This window comes from Schistocerca serialis, chromosome 4 (genome assembly GCF_023864345.2).
Source record: "Schistocerca serialis cubense isolate TAMUIC-IGC-003099 chromosome 4, iqSchSeri2.2, whole genome shotgun sequence".
Taxonomy (NCBI): Eukaryota; Metazoa; Arthropoda; class Insecta; order Orthoptera; family Acrididae; genus Schistocerca; species Schistocerca serialis.
This window is the reverse complement of record NC_064641.1, coordinates 482,961,269-482,988,746: the sequence shown is the minus strand read 5'-3', so window position 1 is coordinate 482,988,746 and position 27,478 is coordinate 482,961,269. Positions and strand designations below refer to the sequence as shown.

General features: G+C 42.3%; 1 protein-coding gene across 2 annotated transcripts in view; it reads right to left on the bottom strand.

The window, feature by feature from the left end:
* Window positions 1–27,478, bottom strand: part of LOC126475176 (uridine-cytidine kinase-like 1) — a 136,896-nt gene that overhangs the window by 12,178 nt on the left and 97,240 nt on the right. For both annotated transcript variants that reach the window (XM_050102809.1, XM_050102808.1), the window contains exons 8-9: window positions 15,637–15,846; window positions 10,111–10,296 (exon numbers count right to left, since the gene is read on the bottom strand). In XM_050102809.1, the coding sequence (XP_049958766.1) occupies window positions 10,111–10,296; window positions 15,637–15,846 (396 nt within the window). The remainder of the gene's footprint in view (window positions 1–10,110; window positions 10,297–15,636; window positions 15,847–27,478) is intronic.

Here is a 27,478-nt window from a genome sequence, read left to right as displayed (position 1 = left end):
TGCGCACTGTGTTTTGCTGTTGTATATGGCACATTTCCTTTGCAATTTATGTTTTACTTTCGTTTTTTTCTCATTCACGTTTCATTGTTGCAGTATTATTCTGCAGTAGTGGGAACAGTAATATCCTTTGTTAGAGTATCGATTCTTACCAGTCAAAATTACAAAAATTTAACTGCAAACTAAAACAACAAAAAATTCCCAGAATTCTATAAAATTCTCAGGTTTTTCCCGGTTTTCTCCTGGATGAAGAAATTCCCAGGTTGTATACACCCTGACCTTAACTGAATATTTGTGAATCATTTGAATGATGTGTACACCATACTTTGTAACATGATAAAAATTAACAGTTCCTGGTTTATTCTTTCCTTATTCACTGACTGCTACTTCAGGATGAAGTGTGCCAGAATAATGACAGCCTTATTCTTTTTCACCGGCAGCACTGTCAGGATGCATACAGGTTTACCAGTCTTTTTCAAGATTATGATGGAATATAAGTCAGAATTGTCGCTCCTCATCCACTTGGGGACTTTTGGACAAATCTCTCTTATTGTTTCATTAACAATGTTTTCTTCTGTTGAAGTTTCTGGCTAGCTGAAGAGATGTGAAGTTATCTGTTGTCACATTCCCACATTCTCTTCTTGATTTATAGATGGCTCCATCAGATAAGGAATTATGTACTCTTCTAATGGCTGGTCATGAGGTAGGCCTCTTTCATTACCAATATAAAGGAAGCCATTGCAAATGTACTAGAATACCACAGCTTGGAACAACATTTCATCGAAACAGTGGAATCTGGTATGTTCACAAGCTCTGTCTGTTGTCATTGTATCCCTGATAAAATTAGGTCCTCAAGAATGTGATGAAATGTCACGCAAGGAAATGCCTTTAGCCCAAAAGGCACCTCTGGCATACAGGATGCCAATCATTGTCTCAAATTTCTTCAATGATATGGTACAAGCGATATTTTTTATTTCATTCCAAGCATTTGATCCTGATAAGCATGGTATGACCATCCCAGCGAAGAACACACTCCTGGAGAATTTAGATACAAAAGTGACACCAGCAGAGCATTTGATACATACAAAAATGGTATGGCTGACACACTGTAATGTTTATAAACCTCCACCACAGAAATGACCCTCACATGTTTTATCCAAGGCTTAACACCCGGCACTGTACACCAGCGATTTTAATTCTTACTACACTAGATGGGGCTATCCAAGATCTACAGCTGTAGGCATTACATTAACTGACTGGGCAGACAACCAGAATCTACACCTCCTGTTCAAACACAAGGATCGAGTGACCTTTAAATCAAATGTGTGAGGCACAACTTTGATACCTGATCTTACCTTTGCCATTTGCAGAGCCACCCCAATGAAGCTACAAGGATCATCAACGCATTCCCAAGGAGCCAACACTTCTTGGTAATTTTAGAGGTTGGGCAATCAATCTCTAACATAAAAGCCAGACACCCCCCCCCCCCCCCCAATCGCACACACTGGAATAAATATCAAACCTACATTGAGAAGACGATACATCTAATGCCAACGACACCTGAGAACTACACAAGATTCACAAATCTGGTACACAAAGTGGCCCTAAATGCTGTTCTTCATGAGGTTAGAAAGGAATACACCCCTACTGGAGGGAAGAGTGTGAAATACTAATGTGCACTTTGGAAGAGCAAGGATCAAAAGACCGTAGAACAACTGGTCAATGTTATGAATGAGGAATGCAGAAGCAGGTGGAAAAAGGCAATGGATAGCCTAAATATTATGCATTCCAGCAGAAAGATCTTGGGCCTGCTGTGGAAATTAGGCAGTGCCATGGAACCTCACAGGCCGATCCTTGGCTCTAGTCGCCTGAAATAGCAGCTGTCCTGAAACAGACTTCTACAATCCCACTTAAATCGGCTGAAAAAAAAGAATTTCCAAACACCTGAACAGTATACTGCTTAATAATCCAACCAATATGTGCACTGTGAAAGAGGTGGAAATGGAAGCTATTACTGAGGCCTTGAAGCAAAAGAACACAGGAAAAGCAGCCTGACTTAATGAAATCCTGCTAGAATTCATGAAGGAACTGGCAATTTTAGGAAGAAGGTGGGTGGCCAAACTTTGCAGGGAATGCATCAGAAAGGGAGCCCTCCCTAATATCCGGAAAGAAGTAAAAGGCATCCAAGTGTTGAAACCCAAGAAGACTAACAGCCTACGATGCACTTCCTATAAAATATTCAAGAGAATATTATGGACGGGATTAACTCCATATATGGAAGCCAACCTCCCCACATAAAGAGGGTTTTTGAGCAGGTGGAAATTGTGATCAAGTGTTATCCTTCAAAGGCCTGGTTCTCTTAGATCTTACACCAGCTTATGACACATTATCATGGTATGTATTCAGGGGAGGGGGGGGGGGGGGGGGAGGGGGGGGAGGGGGAGGAGGAAAGTATTTTTCCCCACATTTCCCGATTACAAATGCACTTTTTCCCATAAGAAAACACACTTTTCCCTTGTCATCTGACAGAGACTTCCCTCTGGAGCTGTAAAACTTGTCAATCCTTTGAATGGTAAAGGTTTTATACACTGGCATAGAACTCTGAAAGCAGTTTGTTGTTACGAAGTATTAAATAGCCTTCATCCTTAAGTCTTCGACATATTTTGCTTTGAAAGACACTTCTGTGTGCACTGTGTTTTGTCGTCATAAATGGCACACTTTCTTTGTGACTTTGATGTTATTCCCTCATTATGTTTTATTGCTGAAGTATTATTCTGCAGTAGCAGGCTAAAGTTAAATTCTTTGTTAGAGTATTAGTTCTTACCAGTGGAAGTTGCAAAAATTCCACTGAAAACTAAAACAATGAAAAATTTGTGAAATTTTAAAAAATTCTGTGGTTTTTCTGGGACAGTTGTCCTGGGCATATAACCCTGATTATGGATCGAGGGGCTACTGCTCAAGTTAAATAAATGTAGTAAGAATGAAATGTTACTCAAAAATGTGTTACAGAGACATAACAATCACTATTTTACTTCATAACACAAAGCTCTGACTAATGGCGAGCCACAGGGTTCGGCATTAGCACCCATTCATTTTTATCTATATATTGCTCATATGTAAGAACCAAATTACACAAATTGTCATATGCACATGACCCTGCCATCAATAATAAAAGTAAAAACTGACGATCTTGACAAAATATTGAATGCAGACCTAGAAGTATGGAACACCTGCCACTCCAAGTGCATTTACATCCAAACCCTACCAAAATGACCAGAGCCATAATACGCCTGAACAATAGACACACAGAAACAAAACCGCAGCTCTCTATGAATGACCAATGCATAAGACATAAGAATGAAATCAGATTGCATTCTAATGTATAACTCACATCTAGAAGATTGAAAACAGACATAAAAATCCCATAATGCTATCCCGTCATAACTGACTGGAACGGCATGAGGTTGTGGAGCTAGCACATTGATGATTTCAGTACTAGCCTTATCTACAGTGTGGCTGATACAACCTATAATTCCCTATACACCAAGATGCAGTACTTACAAAAAGACAAATTCAGATCACTTTCATGGAAAATCGGCGCAGAACTGCAAGACTTCAACTCTAAGACAGCTTGGAAAGAACTATGGCTGTAAGTGGAACCAAATTTGGTGGAGAACCCCCACAAGATGATCGATGGATCCAACCCTTTTTGGAAATCGTGGAATACTTTGAACTGTGTCAGAACAGGTGTTCATAGATGTAAACAACTGATGAACAAATGGAGTCTATCAGACAACCCTGAATGTGTGTGAGGTTAAATCTAGCCAATGGATCATTTACATGTGTATGAAGTGTGAGGGAGGCCAAGGACACACACACACACACACACACACACACACACACACACACACACACACACACACACACAAATAATTGTGTGTAATTGTGTGATGATTGTCTTTGTAAATTCCGAACAACTAAATAAACAAGTAGTGTTACATGTATCTTTTAGAATGTACAACACTAACTCATAAGACAGAAGTCCACAGGCACTGATGATGTAGTGATCTGCACTTTGTGGTAGGAGTATGCAGTAGGCCCTTTTCTTCAGTATGTTCAAATCACCCCTTCTCAAGGCAACAGCATGTCAACAATCTTCAACAATCTACCATTCCATTCCATCTCTAACAACCATTTTCACTATTGCACCTGCTGGCTCTTCAAAGCATTCACATGGGGAGCCGTCTACTGAAGGTAACACTTCATCAATCTGGCTATCTTTTTCAGTTGCCTTTGGTAGAAAAATCATATGAACCCCGTAAGCCACTTTCCAATTCAGTATGCGAGTTCTCCAAAATCCAAAAATCTCAGGATCACACTGATAACATAAATAAAAATGCTTGTACAGGCAAAAAACATTTTCTGATGAGATGAGCAACAAACACGTACATAATATGTCTGAAATTTATGATACAATTTTCAGCATGGACACTTTTCTGACAATGCACACATCATTCTAGAAATCATAAAAATTCAGCAAACTGCAGTACACTACTGTAAAAAGGAGGAAATGTTCTGGAAGGTTTTGTGGCCAAATGATAAAAACTGAATTAGTTATTGCAAAAATAAAAGTTGACATGTCTTTTGCCCCCTTCACTGGTCTAGGTTAAGCTACAAATAACTACAGTATCAAAAGTCAACAGATCCAAACATGTTTTGTTCAATAAATCTGAACTCCATCTTCCCAAAAAGATGATACACTAATCACATACATTCTAGTTTGTAGAAAGACAAAATAAAATGTACGTTTAATGTGAAGAAAAAAAAAATTAAGAATCCAAAATAAGAAATTCTGTTCAGAATAATAAATGTTTGAAACACTGGCCATTTGTTCAGTATAACAAATGTAATGGCAGTTCTAGTGGTTTTTACCTTGAGCCAATACACAGGTATGTGCAACAACAGTCATGGCTGTGCTAATTTCAGAGGAAGTGACTGCTTTCTTTTTGCATAGCTCATAGCATACGACAGTACAGGCAGGGGGTTTATGTGCAGCAACTTGCCTTCCCGCAGCACCTCACATTTGCTCTATAGCAACACGTAAGACTGGAGAATGAACTACGTGCAGAAATGTTTGTTGCTGGACAATACTAATGTGATATTATTTTATTATCTAAGATCCAATTATCAATTATTGATTCTGTAAAGTGATTTACACAAACATCTGAAACAACACTGGGCACAACTAGTGCAGCCATATTGTTGTCTGTGCATTTGTCTGTTCAGTTGGCATCAAGCCATGCCAGCATGAAGTCCGTGTTGTTCCCATTATTTCACAAAATAAAAAAAATAAATAAATAAATAAATAAAAAGTTTTAAAGGCGTGCCACAATTGAAAATCCCACAAGTTGTGAAGTGCAGCCAGTAATAAGGCTTTTGTTGGCAAAAAACCATAAACCAAATGAAATTTAATGGTAACTGTGTGAAGTGTGCAGAAACAATGTAATCACTGAAGGTGGAATGTACCAATGGTGCATTAGGTTTAAAGTGGCTGAAGTAATGTGCACAATGAAGAGCGAGGTGGATGACCAAGCACTGTGACTGATAAACTGGTTGCGAAAGTCTACAAGACGATTCAAGATTCAAGAAAAACAATTGCGGAATTCTTGTTTAATTTTACACAAATTTCATGTTGCATCAAATCACTGCACAAAAGCTAGACCATGACAAATTTTGTGCAACATAGGTACCAAAAATCTTGACTCAAGAACCGGCAGGGGCAGGGGCAGGGGCAGGGGCAGGGGCAGGGGCAGGGGCAGGGGCAGGGGCAGGGGCAGGGGCAGGGGCAGGGGCAGGGGCAGGGGCAGGGGCAGGGGCAGGGGCAGGGGCAGGGGCAGGGGCAGGGGCAGGGGGCAGGGGCAGGGGAAGGACACAAATTCCCAACATAACCCATGAAAATGCATGCAAACGTTGCCTCCAAGAAAGACTGTGGTGACTGCCTTTGGGACAGGAAATGTGTACTTCTTGTTGATTTTCTTGAGTTTGGCACGAAAATAAACTGTGAGGTATTGTCAAACTTTGGAAATATTCAGAATTCAAAATATGTCTACAGGAAAACTGAGCTTCAAAATTTTGTTCTTGCATGCCAATGCTTGACCACCCATGGCTAATCGCAATCAGGAAGTACTTGATGTTTTCAAGTAGGTGTTTCCCACCTGGTGTACAGTCTGGAACTGGCTGTCAAAAATAAAAGGAAACTTTTATTAACACCTTGTCACCTGCACATCTCATACAAATTTATTCACTTGGCGTCAGCAGTGCTAAGTCAGATTACTTGTCTTGTTGCCGGCCGCTTTTCACCTTTTCGTTGATAACAAGCTTCAAACACATTGACTTTTGCGCGCTTTAATTTTCCAGAAATCTTCTATTTTGCCGTATCCTTCCACAAACTCTAATTTTATTTTCGAGTAACTTCTCTACGAGTTCTACACTGTTTTAACAATTAAGCCAAGCAGAGGTGATGCCACTTTCCATCAGAAGGTGTCAATAGGTCTGTCACTGTTTTTGCTGAAGGCTGTCCAGCGCCGGAATATATCTTGAATGAGGAAATGTATCCCTTACTCTAATCACACAGCATCCAAATGAGTATGCCATATTTCGCAATTTTCGACAGATTGTGAACTTTTAAATTTAACCATCCATGCCACGGTATCATTCCTTCATCAACTGAGATGTTTTGAATTAGATTAAATGTTTCTTTAAACTTTTTGGAAAAATAATCAATTATGAATTGCACTTTGACAAGCAGGTCGGCACTATCCAGTTTATTGTTGCTGTTGGAAAAATGTAAAAATGATAATATTTGTCTGAATTGTGACTCTTGAAGTTTTCCCGGCATATCGAATATTCCACAAGATTTCTGGATTGCAGCCGGATCTCATAGACTTCTTTCCACGATATTTCGGCTGACAACCTTACAGCCATCTTCAGGCGAGTGTTTGACACTGGAGATTGCTAGTGCAAGTCGCTCTATTTACACGTAAAAGTGCCGCAAGACGCGCATGCGCAAGTTACCGTAGCATGCGCACCACCTGTCGATTCCTTAACAACAGAATCCCAGAAAGATCTCGATGGGGCCAAGATTTTCGGGTCCGAATAATCCATAGTATGTCCTGTGGAAATACAGTGTTCGGCTATGGCCGACTTACTGGGCTGTAAAAGGCGAGTGTGGCGCTCATGCTCAACGCAGCGGTCGTGTACTGTGCGTGTGGTCTGACCAATGTAGGCTTTCCCACACTCGCAAGGTATTTTATAAATTCCAGCCTTCCGTAATCCCAGATCATCCTTGGCTGAGCCCAGAAGAGCACGAGTCTTTGTAGGTGGCCGGAAGATTGCTTTCACACGATGTTTCTTTAAAATTCTGCCTACTTTCAATGAAATGTTCCTGACATATCGGAGAAATGCTCTGGACTTAAACACCTCCTTATCCTCTTGATCTTGTGGGTGGTCACGTTTTTTCATCCTTAAAGCAGTACTGACCTGATGTGCTGAATAATTTTAATTTTAATATTGAAATTTTGCATTTTATTGTTTTGGACATGTCTGCGTGCATGTTTTACTTGTTTCACGCATTCGTTTGCACTCCATAGATGCAGTAATATTGTAGAGGGCCTTGGAATCGACAGGCGGCGCGCATGCTACGGTAACTGGCGCATGCGCATCTTGCGGCACTTTTACGTATAAATAGTGCTACTTGCGCTAGCAATCTCCAGTGTCAAACACTCGCCTGAAGATGGCTGTAAGGTTATCGCTGTGTCTATCAACGGATTCGTTGGCCAATAAGGATTGATTTCCCCCCCCCCCCCCCCCCCCCCAAGTTCGGGTCCAGTAACATCGGGTAATTTGGCATTTTTATAATCCAGTTTCCTTCTACTGCAATTTTGACTGTAGTACTTTTTGGGTTTCGTTGCTAATATATTCAATGAGATCGTTCCCAATATATAATCATACAATATACCCTCGACACTGTATCTTTGGGAAATATGTTTGGACTTTGGGATCCTTCAAATTTATTATTGGTCCTCAGTAAATCAAAGTCCGACCACTGTGCACTGTCTTCTTCGTCTGATTCAGCCGAATCAGTTGGCAATCATAGCGTTCGCCGAATTCTTCTTGGATGTATTTCACTATCTTCCTATGATTCTGCTTCACTTTCTTTTTTTGATATCCAATGTCTTCTTCCCAATCGGCCAAGTCGTCCAGAACATCAGACAAGATGTCTGCACATTCATCATAAATAATCCTATTGTCTCTTTCGTCCGCCATGATGAAAGGGCACAAGTACTTATAAAAAGAAAACACTTGTTGATGTGGGTAACTTATTGTTACCTAAACAAAACACCAACAAAATGCAAAAGATACTAACGTGCTGTCACCAGCCACTGCGCGATACTATGCAGACGACACCACTGTTGTTTCGTCGGCCGTTTACCACTATTTCGCGCACGACACCACTGTGGTGTCACTGGATGGCATAGTGTTAATATCATTTTGAAAGTCCAGAAGGTGGTAACAGAACCTATGAGCAACATGCTCAAACCACCAGCAATGACAAATAGCAACAGTGAAAGAACAAGACTAGGTTTTTCCATGTGTGTCATCATAAAACCAAGAAACATGTGTTATAACCAAATTCATAATCTATGTTCCACTGTGAAATGCATTTGGATGTGAATCAAATGAAAGTAAAAAGAACATCATACACTATGTGATGCGAAACATCCGGACACCCCCAAAAACATACGTTTTTCATATTAGTTGCATCATGCTGCCACCTACTGCCAGGCACTCCATATCAGCAACCTCCGTAGTCATTAGACATCGTGAGAGAGCAGATGGGGTGCTCTGTGGATCTCACAGACTTCAAACGTAATCAGGTAACTGGGTTTCACTTGTGTCATACGTCTGTACATGAGATTTCCACACTCCTAAACATCCCTAGGTCCACTGTTTCCAATTTGATAGTGAAGTGGAAATGGGAGGGGACATGTACAGCACAAAAGCTTACAGGTCGACCTCATCTGTTGACTGACCAACCACCGACAGTTGAAGAGGGTCGTAGTGTATAATAGGCAGACATCTACCCAGAGCATCACACAGGAATTCCAAACTGCATCAGGATCCATTGCACGTACTATGACTAGTTAGGCAGGAGGTGAGAGGTGAGAGAGCTTGGATTTCATGGTCGAGCTGTTACTCGTAAGCCACACATCACATTGGTAAACGCAAAACAATGTCTCGCTTGGTGTAAGGAGCGTAAACATTGGACGACTGAACAGTGGAAAAACTGTTGTGTGGAGTGACAAATCACAGAACACAATGTGGTGATCCGATGGCAGGGTGTGGGTGTGGCAAATGCCCAGTGAATGTCATCTGCCAATGTGTGTAGTGCCAACAGTATAATTCGGAGGCTGTGGTGGTATTAAGGTGTGGTCGTGTTTTTCATGGAGGGGACTTGCACCCCTTGTTGTTTTGTGTGGCACTATCACAGCACAGGCCTACATTGATGTCTTATGCACCTTCTTGCTTACCACTATTGAAGAGCAATTCGGGGATGGTGATTGCATCTCTCGACATGATTGAGCACCTGTTCATAATGCACAGCCTGTGGCGGAGTTGTTATATGACAATAACATTCCTGTAATGGTCTGGCCTCCACAGAGTCCTGACCAGAATCCTACAGAATACCTTTGGGATGTTTTGGGATGCTGACTTCACACCAGGCATCACCGACCGACACTGATACCTCTCCTCAGTGCAGCTCTCTGTGAAGAATGGGCTGCCATTCCCCAAGAAACCTCCCAGCACCTGATTGAACGTATGCCTGTGAGAGTGGAAGCTGTCATCGAGGCTAAGAGTGGGCCAACACCATACTGAATTCCAGCATTACCGATGGAGGGCATCACAAACTTTTAAGTCATTTTCAGCCAGGTGTCCGGATGCTTTTGATCACATAGTGTATATAAGAGCATGCCATGTATGTTATCCCAAGTACATGCATTTCATTAAACAACATATTTTTAAGAACCCAACACACGTAATTTTAACACAAACCTCAGGTTCTCCAGTGTTCAGATTTGTCTGTATCAGTATTTTTCCTATTCGAATGTCTTTACAAACATCACAGACGGCTTGTTCCATCGTTTCACCAGCTCTCAAAATTGATACTCCACATATCTTTTCAGTAGCACTCTTTTTACCAGTATATTGTGTTCCTTGTGGTGTCTCAACTATATGCTCCTGAAATGCAAAGAGTAAAATTTTATTTCAGTACCAGATTTTGAATTAAGTCAAATCAATTAAACTCACCAACCTCTATTTAGGGTATATTTCTCTATAATCACTTAAAGTTGGTCTCAGAATTCATACAAAATTCTAAAACTAATAAACCTATGTATATTTTATCAGCAGCAAATTAACATGTGATGGGATACCCAATCACAATTGGCTATTTTTCCTAACTAGCAGCAGAATGCTAGTTTTAATTTCTTCCACTACTGTCCCTGAAAGAACATTCAGGCATCTCCACCCTTTTTTTAAAAAATAAAACATAAAAAGGATTAAATCCCAAGTGGTAAAGTTCAGTAAAAATGCAAGTTGTTATAGTTCGTCTTTGATGAAACAGCACTACAAGGGGCCTGAAACAAAAACCCCTTGAAAAATTGAAGATATCAGCACTAGAGTTCCTATAATACACTCCTGACTACATTCAGTAATGTTCCACCACTCTGGGTGTTGATAACCAGCAAATATGAGTAAATGACAAAATTAAGAGTAAATAATAGTCTTAGTTTGCAGTTTTATACATATCACACACATCACGGTGGTTTGAAAAGTTCTCGGAATCACCACGAGGGGGTCAGCATTAGCGCAACAAGTTGTTCACGTGAATTCATTGGTCTGTTGCCTGGAAACATGTGCCACATCAGTGCCCTTGGGAGAGAGCTATGGCGGTGATGTGGCTCTGTTGTTGTTCCTGCATAGTGATTTGAGAAGATTGGGGGGGAGGGGGGGGGGGATATCTAGATTCTAGTATTGATTAAGTACTTCGTAAAGAAAGGTATGAAAGCAAAGGACATTAAGCCAATTTTCCAGAATACACTGAGGACTCTGCTCCTTCATATTCATCTGTTGCCAAGTGGACAAATGAATTTAAATTTGGTCAAGAGAGCTTAGATGGTGATCTGCGCAGTGGTCGGCCAAGATGTGTCGCTACTCCAGAAATCATTGCAAAAGTGCACAAAATGATCATGGAGGATCGCTGAGTGAAAGTGTGTGAAATTGCTCATGCTTGCCAGATGTCATTTGAAAGGGTATATCACATTTTAACTGAAGAATCAGAAATGAAAAAAATTATCTGAAAGATGGGTGCTGCAACTCTTGATGCTGGATCAAAAATGCATGAGAATTCGACTCTTGATGCTGGATCAAAAACGCATGAGAATTGACGTATCAGAACAATATTTGGCCCATTTTAGCAGAAAGGAACAAGATTTTTTGCACCACTCAGTGACCACAGATGAAACTCTGGTACACTACTATACCCCAGGGACAAAATAACAGTCAAAGCAGCGGAAACATGCTGATTCTCCGCCACCAAAGAAAGCAAAGACAATGCCTTTGGCTGGAAAGGTCATGGCATCAAATGTTCTGGTGTTCTGGGATGTGAAGGGGTTCTGTTTGAAGATTATCTCCCCACTGGGCAACAAATTACTGGAATATACTATCCTAACCTCCTGGACGAATTGCAACAAAAGATACACGAAAAAAGGCCAGGTTTAGCGAGGAAAAAGGTCATCTTCCATCAAGACAATGTGCGCCTGCACACATGTGCCATCTCCATAGCAAATTACACAAACTTAAGTATGAATTGTTGCCACACCCACATTATTCACCTGATATGACTCCATCAGACTTCCATCTCTTCCCAAAACTGAAAATTTTTCTTGGTGGATGAAGATTAAATTCAAGCAAAGAATTGATAGACGGAGTTGACAACTACTTTGCAGGCCTGGAGGAAACTCATTTTCAAGATGGGATCAAGGGACTGGAACATCATTGGACTAAGTGTATTAATCTACAATGAGACTACATTGAAAAATAAAACAAATTCAGTGATGTAAGTACTCTTTTCTATTTCATTCCAAGAACTTTTCAAACCACCCTCATGTATCCCACAGGAACATCGGAATGAGAGCATATAGACGATCAGTTTCCCTTCTCCATACATAACTGAAGTATGACAATTTGCTAAATTTGCTTGAAGTACCCTTCTGTTATGCACTGTGCAGTGACTTGTGGAGTATATATGTAAATTTAGTAGATGTAGAAGTCTCACACAGATGAATAAGATCTATGGAACTGTCTTATGCCCTTATTTTCTGTCGTTTTTGCAGTTTTTTTTTTCTGTGAGATAATACAGTTCTAGCAGCCGAAAGGTCATTAAAATGTGCATCAGGATACATTTTGTATGATAACAGTCACTATTCTGATAGAATGACTTGCACAATATGTCAGCATGCTTACGACCACACTGTTTTACTTTCACCTCCAGTACATGATCGAAATGAGTGTTGTAATGGAAAATTGGCACAAACTAGTACTGTGGTGACTGGCTGTTCAAATGGTTCAAATGGCTCTGAGCGCTATGGGACTTAACATCTATGGTCATCAGTCCCCTAGAACTTAGAACAACTTAAACCTAACTAACCTAAGGACATCACACAACACTCAGTCATCACGAGGCAGAGAAAATCGCTGACCCCACCGGGAATTGAACCCGGGAACCCAGGCGTGGGAAGCGAGAACGCTACCACACGACCACGAGCTGCGGACGACTAGATGTATATTTGTTGTTTAATGAGGTACTGTTTACATGGCACTAGAGCAGTTGCTACTTAACTACATGCTTCATTAGTTTAAATATCCTTCCACAGATAATTTTTGTTTGCATGCAGTGTGTGTGTGTGTGTGTGTGTGTGTGTGTGTGTGTGTGTGTGTGTTCTTTGTGATTGTCCTTTGAATTGGGAACTTTCCCTCCACTCTACCACTATAGGAACAGACAGGAAAATAGTCATATTTAGTAATAGAAACCATCTAACACTACAAGAAAACTTCCAAATAATTCAGGAGCCAATAAGATAAACGAAACACTTATTTAATACCAGGCCATAAATTTAACGCTTTTCTAGTAAATTTGCTTTAACAGAGTAATAACTTTTGTGCACATAGAATTTAGGGGGCACGCGTGCAAACACTCCCACTCGGTTCTTGTTGTGAAATGGAAACCTTTTCCTCTTGTTACCATTTTTGTAAATGTGGTCACTGCTTTGTATGGGTGGAAGCTTGTGGTATATATACATTATCTTTCTTTCTCATCCCATCCGATAAGTCTCCCCTTATCTGGGGTTCTGGGTGACTTTTCTGAACTGTACCCCTTTCTCTAAACCTCTCCAGGCCTTTTCCTTCACCTCTCTTCCTTTCCCTTCAACTCTTCTGACAGAAGAAGAAGCCACTGGTTCCAAAAGCTTTTAAAAGTTAAATCAGTTTGTGTGTGTGTGTGTGTGTGTGTGTGTGTGTGTGTGTGTGTGTTTTTTTCACTGCTGCCACTTGGTTGGTTGATTTTTTTATTGACTCCTTTATATTATATTACAAATAATTTGTCTTTATAACTAAATATTCCAGAATTCAAATCAAAAACAGCTGCCAACATAAGTAACTTAGAACTAGATATCCTTGGTGTTGTGAAGCAACTTAAATCACTTGATGAAGGTAAGTCTTCTGGTCCAGATTTTATACCAATTAAGTTCCTTTCAGAGTACGGCAATGGAAGAGCTCCTTACTTAACTGCCAAGAGAACAACTAAACTGACGAAAGATCCATGCTTCAAGAGTGGAAGGTTACACACCTCATACGAATACTCAAGAAAAGAAATGGGAGTAATACATTTAATTAAAGGCCCATATCATTGATGTCAATTTGCAGTAGGCTTTTGGAATATGTATACTGTGTTCAAACATTATGAATTACCTTGAAGAAAATGATTTATTATCAAATAGCCAATGCAGATTCAGCAATATCTTTCTTGTGAAGCACAACAAAAGCTATTTATTCACACCATGCAATGAGTGCTATTGACAAGAGATCTGAAATTGATTCCCTATTTTTAGATTTCCAGGTGCTTTCTGACAGTTCCTCACAAGCGACTCCTAATCAAATTGCATCTCTATGGAGTACTGTCTCAGATTTGTGATTTCCTGTCAGAGGGGTCAGAGTTCATAGAAACCAATGTAAGATTATCGAGTAAAACAGAAATGATATCTGGTGTTCCCAAGGAAGTGTTATAGGCCCTCTGCTACTCCTAATCAATATAAATGAGTCAGCAGACAATCTGCGCAGCCCTCACATTTTTTGGAGATGCTGTCATTTACTGTCTAGTAAAGTCGTCAGAGGATCAAAATCAATTTCAAAATGATTTGGACAAGATATCTATATGGTGCACAAAACAGCAACTGACTCTAAATAATGAACAATGTGAAGTCATCCACATGAGTATTGAAAGGAATCCATTAATGTTTGATTACACAATAAACGACACAAACCTAAAGATTATCAGTTCAACTGGACACTACGGATTACTATTACGAAGAGCTGAAATTGGAATGATCACACAGATAATGTGGGGAAGACAAATCTAAGGCAATTTTATTGGCAGAACATTTAGAGGCAACAGATCTTCTAAACATACTACCTACATTATGCTTGTCTGTCCTCTTCTGAAATATTGCTGCATGATATAGGACCCTTGATTGATGGAGGACACTGAAAAAGTTCAAAGAAGGGCAGCTCATTTTGTATTAGTGCAATATGGTGGGGAGGGGGAGTAACAAATGATATATGAATTGGGTGGCAGTCATTAAAACAATGTCTTTTTCATTGTGATGAGATCTTTTCACGAAATTTCAATCAACATATTTTGTTTACATCCCATTACGTAGGCAAAAATGATCAACAAAATAAGAGCTCACATGGAAAGATTTAAGTGTTTGCACAATTAGTGACAGGCATGTATTCTTGCCCTCCGGGATGTGTGGGTAATTATCTCCTTGGCTCCTGTGTAAGGTAGCACTATGCTCGCCAGTTAAAATAAATCCCACACAATTTCCTTCACACGCACCAATAACAGTCACCACAATATCACACATAACTCCTCTCTGTTTACAGTTTATTCTACACATGCCAATAAGCATGTTTGATTAACCCATTATACTTATTCCCAGTTGACACATAACATAGATCAACAAAGTTTTGCTACCTTCTCCCACATTATTTTCTAGTTACTCAGAACGTATGCTCTAGAAAACTAAACAAATGACAGATCTTAGTTTGTTCTGATGTGTCCAATATCAAGTGAAATATTCACGAAAGCACAACACTTCTTGCAAAAGAATCCTCTCACATTGTTTGTGACTGCATGTCAGACTATAGAAAAAAAAACATTTACACATTTGGAGCGAAAACAGAAGTCCTCTGTTTAACATCACATTATAAGATGTTATTTCACAACTCTCATTTTCTTACCTTAAATGGTAGCAGTGACAATGCAAATTCGATGACAAGACGAATTAGCCTCTTTGAATAAAATATAAATTCATCTCTTGGTGTGTCTTTATTACGAATAAATGTATGCAATCCTTTCACCTGCGGTGTTGAAGGAAGCAAGAAAACAGATTCTGGAAGTGGCTGTCCAATGTATGAATGTGCCAGTTGTTCTCTTACTTTGAATCCTCTCTGAAACATATTAGAATATAATTACATTTGAAAAGATTGAATCACAAAAATGTAGAAACTTTTTGTCTAAAAGCAGGAAGACTAAATGTTTACTCATCTACTATGTTGGAGTTGTTCAACATACTACTCATTCCCTTTTTAAGTTTTCCCCTTAATCTTGGAAAAGAGAATGCACTGTGCTGCAATGCTGCAACATTCCTTATGCTAGAGTACACTGACCATTATTAAAATTGCATCACCTACATAAAATGGTCTGAATTAATCAAAACATAATGTAGGTCAGGATTTCATCATGATAACATCACAGAACATTTTTATTTATTTCAACTCTTTGTATGTTGTCTGTCAATATTAGAGCCAAAGCATTCAGAAGACCAAGCTTTGAATGAAGAGTCAGAAAGATGGGGTACCCACCTGTATGTGGGCTAATGCGTATAAAGCTCCACAACCACATTGTTGGGGCAGTGCATTACATAAAATTAAAGTATAGGCAAATCTAGTTCAACTTACATGGAGGTGATGTAGGATAGTGGATTCCTTCCATGAGGAAAGGAAGGAGGAATGCCAAGTAATCTTCTTGTTGTTGCAGTATTTAATATAGGACAGTGGACATGTTTGTATGGGTGCACGATGACAAGGTCTTTAGCGACTGTGTGAAAACAGATTGAGACGAGTGTCAGTAAAATACACAAAACATGAAGCTAAAACAGCACATAAAAGACAGGTAGCAAAAGTTGGGAAAACTATGTGCATGCCCACACAGAACCACGTAACAAAGTATTGTGTCAATAGTAAAACATTAATGACATAGGAATTATTTTTATGATACGGTTTTAGGGCACGAAACTGCTATGGTCAGCACCAGTTCTGTGGCTTAGTGAAGGGCAAAAAACCAAAATTTAAATCACCAGCAATGGGAGTGAAACTCAAGGAGGAGAGAATCTAAAAACGGAAGGAAATCTTAGAAAACTGCGATTTAAGGGGGGTTGTTTTCCCAAAAAGAGCTTTGAATATTGATGTCATCTCACTGACACAAACTCAAGTACGCAATCAGCTGAGCACATGTCATCTGCTAAAAGGGAATATACAGGGTGAGTCACCTAACGTTACTGCTGGATATATTTCGTAAACCACATTAAATACTGACGAACCGATTCCACAGAACAAACGTGAGGAGAGGGGCTAGTGTAATTGTTTAATACAAACCATACAAAAACGCACGGAAGTATGTTTTTTAACACAAACCTATGTTTTTTTAAATGGAACCACGTTAGTTTTGTTAGCACATCTGAACATACAAACAAATACATAATCAGTGCCATTTGTTGCATTGTAAAATGTTAATTACATCCGGAGAAATTGTAACCTAAAGTTGACGCTTGAAACCTCAGACGTTCAGTTGCGTGTTGTAACAAACAGGGGCCACGGTCGGCGAGCCGCATCTGCAGGGACATGTTTACGATGACAACTGTGTTTACAAGTGTGGCTGTAGTGCACTGTTGTGGTTTGGTCTAACTGTCGCAGTGTCCGCATGTAGCACTTGCTGCTATTGTTATTCTGCATTCGTCTCCGCACGCAGACCAACTGTAGTACACCGTGTTACCAGACGTCTGTGATAGTGTAGTGTTGTAGGAACTGTGACCATGGTGTATTCGAACTCTGAAAAGGCGGAGATGATACTCATCTATGGCGAGTGTCGACGAAATGCAGCTGAAGCCTGCAGGGTGTATGCAGAACGGTACCCGGACAGAGAGCATCCAACGTGCCACACATTGCAAAACATCTACCGCCAACTGTATGCAACAGGTATGGTCGTAGCACGCAAATGGGTCCGTAACAGGCCCATCACAGGAGAAGCGGGTGCCGTTGGTGTGTTAGCTGCTGTTGCCATGAACCCACACATGAGTACACGGGACATTGCGAGAGCCGGTGGACTGAGTCAAAGTAGTGTCATGCGCATACTGCATCGTCACCGCTTTCACCCGTTTCATGTGTCGCTACATCAGCAATTATATGGTGATGACTTTAATCATCGAGTGCAATTCTGTCAATGGGCATTAACAGAGAACACGTTGCAGTTCTACCAGTTTACCGATGAAGCGGGTTTCACAAACCACAGGACAGTGAATCTACGGAACATGCATTACTAGTCCGTGGACAATCTTCGCTGGCTCAGACAGGTAGAGTGACAGTGACTGTGGACTGTAAATGTATGGTGCGGAATCATTGGCGACCACCTCATTGGTCCTAACTTCATTGCAGGGGCCCAAACAGCTGCAACATACATCGCGTTTCTACAGAATGATCTGCTAATGTTGCTCGAAAATGTCCCACTGGAAACGCGTCGACGTATGTGGTATCAGCATGATGGTGCACCTGCACATTCCGCAATTAACACTAGGCTGACCCTTGACAGGATGTTCGACGGGCATTTCATAGGACGTGGAGGACGCATAAATTGGCCAGCCCGTTCTCCTGATCTTACACCTCTGGACTTTTTTCTTTGGGGTACGTTAAAGGAGAATGTGTACCGTGATGTGCCTACAACCCCAGAGGATATGAAACAACGTATTGTGGCAACCTGCGGCGACATTACACCAGATGTACTGCGGCGTGTACGACATTCATTACGCCAGAGATTGCAATTGTGTGCAGCAAATGATGGCCACCACATTGAACATTTATTGGCCTGACATGTCGGGACACACTCTATTCCACTCCGTAATTGAAAACGGAAACCACGTGTGTACGTGTACCTCACCCCTCACGTTAATGTACAGGTGCGTCAGTGAAAAAGACCAATAAAAAGGTGTTAGCATGTGGACATAATGTGCTGTTGCAGTCTCTTCTGTACCTAAGGTCCATCACCGTTCCCTTTGGATCCCTATGTAATTCGGTGCTCTCCGATACACACGATCGAACAGCGGAGGAGTGGTACTCAAGCGTCAGCTTTAGGTTACAATATCTCCATATTTAATTAACATTTTACAATGCAACAAACTGCACTGATTACGTATTTGTTTATATGTTCAGATGTGCTAACAAAACTAACAGGGTTCCATTTAAAAAAACGTAGGTTTGTGTTAAAAAACATACTTTCGTGCATTTTTTTTTATGGTTTGTATTAACCAATTACACTAGCCCCTCTCCTCACGTTCGGTCTGTGGAATCGATTCGTCAGTATTTGATGTGGTTTACGAAATATATCCAGCGGTAATGTTAGGTGACTCACCCTGTATATCAGGCAACAGCTGTAAACGGGAGCACAGCAGATTAAATTAAGGGCACTGAAGTAAAAGGTGCCTCACTGTCCACAGTTGAGAGCAGTGGGGACAAAGCGGAGGAGGATCACCACTTACAAGATGTCAGTGGCTAAAAACATAGTGCCCAATCCAGAGTCTAGTTAAAATTACCTCCTCCCAACGCCAAGGTCGGGAGGAAGAGGTCCAAGCACAGGAAAGAGGTTTTCTGTCCCGTAATTTATTATCGGGAAGTGCAGACCAATGCTTGTGTGATAAAAGAGCAACATGGCAGCATAAAACGCTCTGGAGATCAGCAAAGGGAACCATGCGAACAGCGAGCCGAGGAAGGGAGACTGCAGCCATTGCCACTATATAGGCTGCCTAATTTCCGTGGATACCAACATGCCCTGGGTTTCAGAGGAATGCCACAGAGACACCGCTCAAGAGGAGCACGTGGAGGCAGTCCTGAATCCAGTGGACCAGAGGGTGTACGGCATAAAGAGCTTGGATGTTTAGAAGAGAGCTGAGCGAATTCAAGCATATAATATACAGTATCAGCTTATGGTGAAGGATGTATTGGACAGCGTGGAGAACAGCATAAAGCTCTGCAGTAAAACCAAAACATTGGTCACGAAGCTAAAACCCAATAGGGGTGTCGCCAACAATATAGGCACTCCCAACACTGCAGGTGGTCTCTGAGCTGTCAGCGTAAATAAATGTGGCATCCTCCATTTATGCGCATAGAGCAGCAAATGTCCTACGATAAACTATGGGGGAGAGGGTGTACTCTCCTTGAGAAGCTGGCAAAGATCACCGAGAAGGCAGGTCCAGGGGAGAAGCCAAGGTGGCACCAATCCCCTTTTGTCAAGAAAGTTTTAGGGGATTGGAAGGAAGGGGAACGTAGCAGTTGACGGAAGTAGCCTCCCGGTGGTAGTAGAGAGGAAGGGCAGCCTGCATACCCTAAATTCAAGGCGGCGTTGAAAAAAGGGCATGGGTCGGATGAGCAGGCATGGAAGACAGATGACTAGCGTAACAACTCAAAAAGGACAGCTCGCCAATTGGACAGTGGGGCTTCAGCAGTCTCAGCATAAAGGCTCCCCACGGGTCTGGTGCAAAAAGCTCCAGACTCTAAACACAATCCATAGTGGTGGACAGGGTCTAGATGCCGAACAATAGATGGCCATGTAGAGCAGTAGATTATGCTTCCATAGTCCAATTTCGAGTAGACTAAGGAGCGATATAGGTGGAGGAGGACTACTCTGTCTGCTTCCCAGGAGGCACCACTCAGAACACAGAGGGTGTTGAGGGATCGCAGACAGTGAGGCGAAAGATATGAAACATGGGAAGACCAGAACAGTTTTCTGTCAAACATAAGTCACAAGAATTTGGCAGCATCCATGAATGGAAGGTCAAGAGGGTTTAGATGTAGGCAAGGTGGATAAAACTCCATACAACACCAAAAATTTATACAGACGGTCGTACTGGAAGAAAATCTGAAGCCGGTTTCGATGCTCCACGAGTCGAGGCGATCGAGACATCCTTTAAGACATCATTCAAGAAGGCTGGTCCTTTGAGATCTGCAGTAGATTGTAAAATCATTGACAAAGAGGGAGCCTGAGACATCAGGAAGGAGACAATTCATAATTGGATTTATGGCAATGGCAAACAGTACAACACTTACCATGGAAACCTGGGGCACCCCGTTTTCTTGGGTGAAAGCACGGGAGAAAGTAGTGTTCACCCACACCTTAAATGTATGCTCTATCATAAATTCATGGCTGAAAAGGGTTAGCCGACCTCGAAAGCCCCAAGAGAACAGTGTGCGGTGGATGTCTGTCCTCCAACAGGTATCGTATGCCCTCTCCAGATCAAAAAACATAGCTACCATTTGGCATTTCCTGAGAAAATTGTTCATGATATAAGTGGAGAGAGCAACAAAATGGTCAAATGCAGAACAATGTTTTTGGAATACGCATTGGGCAGGAGTTGAAAGGTTTCGGGACCCCAGCCACCAGCCTAAATAGCAACTTATCATGCACTCCAAAACCTTACATACATTACTTGTGAGAGAGATGGGATGATAGCTAGAGGGGAGACATTTGTCCTTTCCAGGTTTTCCTATCTTCTGGGAAAGGTACTGTCGGTCCAAATTCGATTATAAAGGTGAAGGAGGTATTGCAGACTATGGTCTGATAAATGCAGCAACATTTGGATGTGGATGGCATCCGTTCCTGGGGCAGAAGAGCAAGAGGAAGAGAGTGCGTATTGGAGTTATCGCATGGAAAAAATGGTACTATAGCTTTGGCAATTTTGAGAGGAGAAAGCAAGAGGTCGTACTTCTGCTGCTCGTTTCTGCAGGTGAAAGACTTGTGGGCAAGTTGAAGAGCTCAAAATGTCAACCAAGTGTTAACCCAATGAGTTATAAATTGCAACTGGATCCACTAAGGTATCTAGCGTTACAGTTCGCCCAGAGATCGGGGGAGAAACTAGATGTGCCAGATAACCACAGACTTCGACTCCAACCTACACACGAGGGAGTGAATGTGCTAAAGGAGCTGGTAAAGAAGTCCCAGCCTGCCTTCTTGCTATCGCGAATGATGCAACGGCAACACGCATGTGACTGCTTATGGCAGATACAATTAGGCAACGTCAGATGATGATGGGAAACACTATGAGCACATCACTACTCAGATATTGCGTCATGGCACACCTCGTTCCATCAAGGAACTGGTGGGTTCTGGGACAAAGGGCAAGTACGAGGTATTGAACGTTCTGTGGCTGTAACAATAATTTCCGTAACATGATTGACCTGATCATTTATGCTAGGAAACTGACTGTCATCAAATGTTGCTAGAGAAGACAAAAGTGTCCCATCAGTTTGGGCAAACTGCCAGCATCTTGGGCACATATATGGTAGTTGTGGCTCTAATCTAGGGACACATGCAAAATCGTCACTTGAGTGTATGCCAGCAAGAGCAAACCATTAAAAGTGTCGAACTAGCTGAACAGCACCAACCAGAAGGTCCAAATGAGAGTAGGTTGATGTGAAGCCAGACAAAAAAACTAGGTTCCCTAGTGTTGAGGCAAACAAGATCTGCTTGGTGGAAGATGTCAATCAATAGGGGACCTGTCAGACAAGGACGTGGAGATCCCCAAAGCTGGTGGTGGGTGTTGAAGTCCCCAACAAGCAAATAGGGGGGTGGGTGCTGACCAAGGAGATGAAGGAGATTGGCTCTTGCCATTGTTGTGGACGATGGAATGTATATGGTACAGAGAGAAGTTGTATCCAGAAGGAGAAAGACTTATAGCAACAGCTTGGAAGCAACTGTTTAAGGGGATTGGGCGATGATGGATATTATCATGAAGAAGAATCATAAGTTCCCCATGTGCCGGAGCTCCATCAACAGAGGGGAGGTCAAAACAGACTGATTGGAAATGATGGAAGACAAAGCAAACATGTGGATGTAGCTTTGTTTCCTGAAGACAGAAGACCACCAGGGAGAAGGATCTTAATAGGATCAACAATTCACCCCAATTGGACCGAGTTCCACGGCTGTTCCAATAGATAATCTCACTACGGCTGCCGCCAACTCAACGACCACTGACAGGTGGCGGCCGATGGCGTGGAACAGCGTTCAGCCAAGGGCAGAAGATCCTGATCCATAGGCTGTTCGGGGGCAGATCCTACCACCAGTGATCGGCTGGTTGATCGGCCGCCATCGATGCATCTCGGCGACATGGAAGACAGCCGGGGGTGGCTACCACTGTGTGATGCTGTAGAAGTGACACACCATGTTGGAGAAGGAGAGAAACTGTTTCTTATGAGCCTTCTTGGAAGCAGGACGTTGAGATGAGGGAGGAGTTGATGGTTGAGAGGTCTGGGTATGTAAAAAATTTTCATGAGTAAGCTCTTTTTTGGAAGTCCAGGCGTTGGATTTTGGGGCCCATGATTTAGCACGAGCCGATGAAGGTTGAGCCTAAGAGTGAGCAGGGGACAGTGGGGAGGTTGAACAGGCGATCTTTGGGCTGGCCGATCTGACAACTGTGGCACTAAGGGTGAGATCACAAGGGGATGGAGGTGGACAATCACCCTCATGGGCATCCCTGCCACAGGTAACGCATTTGGCCGTATTGGAACACGACTGGCTGGTACGATTAAAATGCTGACACCGATAGCAACGTGTAGGGTTGGGAATGTAAAGACGAACTGAAATTATATCATATCCCACTTCAATGTTCAATGGAAGTTGAACTCAGCCAAATGTCAAGAAAAGAGTGTGGGTCGGTACCAATTCTTTTCAACCGTTTTCATGACTATGAACGGCCATGACGTCCTGATCAGACAGGTAATTTTCAATATCCTCTAGGATAATCCACCAAGTGATCTCGTATAAACCATCCTACACAATGAATTTAAAGTACGGTGCACTTCCACCCGGACAGGGAAGGTGTGTAGCAGTGTAGTTCGAAGCAATTTGTGTGCCTGGAGGGCACTGTGTTTCTAACGAGGTGCCATTTCGTAACCAGGAACAAGAATTTACAGGACCAGCAATTGCATCGACACCTTTCTAAATAATGAAAGGGTTGACTGTGGAGAAGTCTTGACCTTTGTCAGACCAAGAAACAACTAGGAACTATGGCACTGACAGAAGAATTGTCCATGGCTGAGACTTGTCTAGCTTTCTCTTGTGGGCAGAAGTTGTAGAATTTGAAGAAACAATTGTGAAAATATCCCCCAAGATTACCAGCATATCCGATCGTGCGCTCCTTCCTAGTGGGGGCCCTCTCCGAGGGCACTCCCAACTTAGGTAACTGTCCACACCTCAGGTCACACCTCCTGAGAAACGGATGGAGGGACCGATCGGCACGTTTGGAAGGTACTAGCTCGGGTCACCACCCCTCCCTGGACCTGGCCTTTACCAGGGGGTACATAAGTGTCCTATTTGTCTACCTGGGGCGGGGACTTACACGTTATCCCACCACCAGCTATGAGTGGTAACGCATGGGTCAGCCTTCAGACACACACAGGAGGAAGGAAAACGAAAAGGGAGGAACAAAGAAAAGGAAAGGAAAGAAGAGAAGAATTCTCAAATGCCACAGTGGAGGAAAATGTAAAGAGAAGAATCACGGAAAAGAGAAGGACAAAGTAAGGATAGGAGGAGGAGATTACTGTTTAACGTCCCGTCGACAACGAGGTCATTAGAGACAGAGCACAAGCTCGGATTACGGAAGGATGGGGAAGGAAATCGGCCGTGCCCTTTCTAAGGAACCATCCCGGCATTTGCCTGAAGCGATTTAGGGAAATCACGGAAAACCTAAATCGGGATGGCCGGACGCGGGATTCAACCGTCGTCCTCCCGAATGCGAGTCCAGTGTGCTAACCACTGTGCCACCTCGCTCGGTCAAAGTAAGGATAGAGACTTTCCAGTAGAGAGATAAAAGAAGAGAAACCACATCTAACAGTCACAAGCATCTGTCTCCAGACATAGGCACAAAACGTACTCCCAAAGAGAGGGAGAAGGGGAAGACGGGCGGCAAGGATCAGGGACAGGGAGGGATGTGCAAAGGGAAGGTATGCAGCCTGGATAGGAAAAAGAGCTGCACTAGTTCAGGGCACCGTGCTCACCTCGCACATACCACAAGAGTTGTGGACCTCCTGGGAGGGACAACATAGGAAGAAAGTGCTATAAGGAACTAAAATAATATAGCAGATGGACATGGCTGGCTGACCACAAGAATTAAAAAAAAATGAGAAGACAGCTACTCTGGAACACACTACAACCTCCAGCCTGAAAGTTTAGGCCAGAGTCTAGACATATCACAAAACATTAAAACCTTATTCACACTCATCACATCATCAGCTAAAATGGAGAGCAGATCCCCACCAATATTTACTTCTGCCCTTGCATCACGATATAAAATGCATCCCATTAAAATATGACCAATAGAGATATGCACACCACAAGCATCACAAAACGGGGGATCCTCTTGCCGTAGTATAAATCTAAGTGTAAGAGGGCAATGCCCCATCACTGCCAGCCATTCCTCATTCCACAACTGCATGCACTTTCTGTGTAGTGCAGAAACGACAACTTGCAAGGGAATAGGACACTATGCTACAACCTGTCCTCTGCAGGCCTCCTTGGCAGCCCAATCGACCTGTTCATTTCCCCACATCCCTATATGACCTGGCACCCAGCTGAACAACACCTGCTTACTCTGCTGTTGGAGTAAGTACAGTTGGTCATATATCAGCCGGACGAACTCCTCAGCTGGGTACAAGTTCTGTAACGATGGTAAGACACTAAGGGAATTGGAACAAATGAGTAACCGTTTGCCCCGAATATGAAACATCTGCTCCAGTGCCTTCGGGATCGCTTGGAGCTCCGCTGAGAAAACAGTAGGCTCATCATGAAGGCAAATCCTGGTGACATGGTCAAGGAACACGAAAGAGTAGCCACGGGAATTTCCTTGCTTGGAGCCATAGGTGGACACTATTGTGAAACTGTGATGTATATCTACAATATTAGAAAACGGAGATTGAAATGTAAAATCTGACGTACGATCTTTCTTAAAATTCGTCAAGGGTGTCCGGAGAAGCCAAGGTGGAAATCTGCTCCCACCTTGATGTAAAACATGAAGACCAGCCTCACCCATCTCTAGAAGGCAATCCTGTGCACAAATCACATAGGGCCTCATTGCTTGTTGCTGGTTATGAAAAAGCCTTTCCAGTGGAGGCCGAGCAAATCTATGGTAGGTGGGTGTGTATGGTGTGGACAGTGTTTATACGCCTGGTGCACCATATGTATTCATTGCCTGAAGTGATGTGGCGGTTCACCAGCCTCTGCACAGAGGCTTGCCATGGGACTTGTTCTGAATGACACAGTGGCCAACCAAATCCCTTCATGGTGCATCACATCCAACATCTTTGAATAAGAGGGTCTCGCAGACCCATACACCGTGCACTCATAAGAGAGCTGATATTGCACAAATGACCTGTGAAACCGGAGCAGACAAGTCCTGTCTGCTCCCCATGTACTGTGGCTACGACATTTTAAAATACTTAAAGCCTAAAGTGACCTTTTTTCAGATGGTAATCACATAAGCTTAGAGTCAAATATGAGACCCAGAAACCTCACTGTGTCTTTCAAAGTAAGGAGAGTGCCTCTCATCCTCAACTCAGTTTTAAAATGTAATGAGAATGGTTGAAAAGAACACGGTAGAAAACTTAAAAACCACTCTTCTGCGACCATTAATCCAAATGTTAAAGAGTTAGTTGTAACTCATGTGCTGTCATTGTGAGGCTTGAAGAAGAGCAAAACACAGACAGGACTTTTCACTACAGATTTAATGCTATAGCAAAGACAGTCACACTCAGGACACTACCTTGAGGGACACCGTTCTCCCACTCAAAGCATCAGACAGGATATCACTGACTCAGTATCAAATATCGTGGTGAGAGGAAGGACTTCATAAAAACGGGATGACAAACATGAAAACCTCATTCGTGAAGCTGCTCCAGAATATGATGCCTCCATGTAGTATCACAGGCCTTCTCAATGTAAAAAAAAATTCCTAGAAGGTGATGTCAGCATAGGAAAACATGTTGTATAGCTGCCTCCAGGAGGGCAAGGTTATCAAAGGTCGAGCAATACCTCCTGAACCCACACTGAAAGCCTGAGTTGCCTGAATTCAAAGATCCAGGTGAGGTGGCAGTTGACCATACACTCCAAGATCTTCCCCATGCAGCTAGTGAGGGCAACACTACAGTAACTAGTTTCGCATGTACAGTCTTCCCCAGATTTTAAAAGAGGAATTAAAATTGCCTCACACCACAAGTTCGTTAAGTGACCCCACGCCCAAAATGGCATTAAAAATTGCGAGGAGGATATCTTTGTTTCGCTTTGTGAGGTGCCACTGCATACTGTAATGGATCCTGTCTTGACCAGGGGATGTGTCATGAGCCCCAAACAATGCAGAATCCAGCACCCATATGGAAAATGGACAGTTGTAATCTTCAGAGGTGGTTGGTTGGTTAGTTTAAAAGGGGGGAAGAAATCAAACAGAGGTCATCGGTCCCTTGTTCCCAGTAGAACAATTACCCAAGGGAAAGAAGAAAACAAGACAAAGTACGGCACAATAACAGGAGAAAGGAAGAACCAGAAGAATGACAGAAGGACAACAAACACTACAATGGACAAAACAAGACAAGAAAACTACAGGAGAGATGCAAGAAACAGGTAGAAGGGATTGAAATGAGAGAGCAGATGACCATGGCTGGCCGATCACGAAAATAAAAAGGAGAAGCCAGCCACTCCGCAACACATTAAAACTTCCACTCTAAAAACACTAGGGTGGAGGACACAGAGGGGCAAAGGACATGCGCTAAA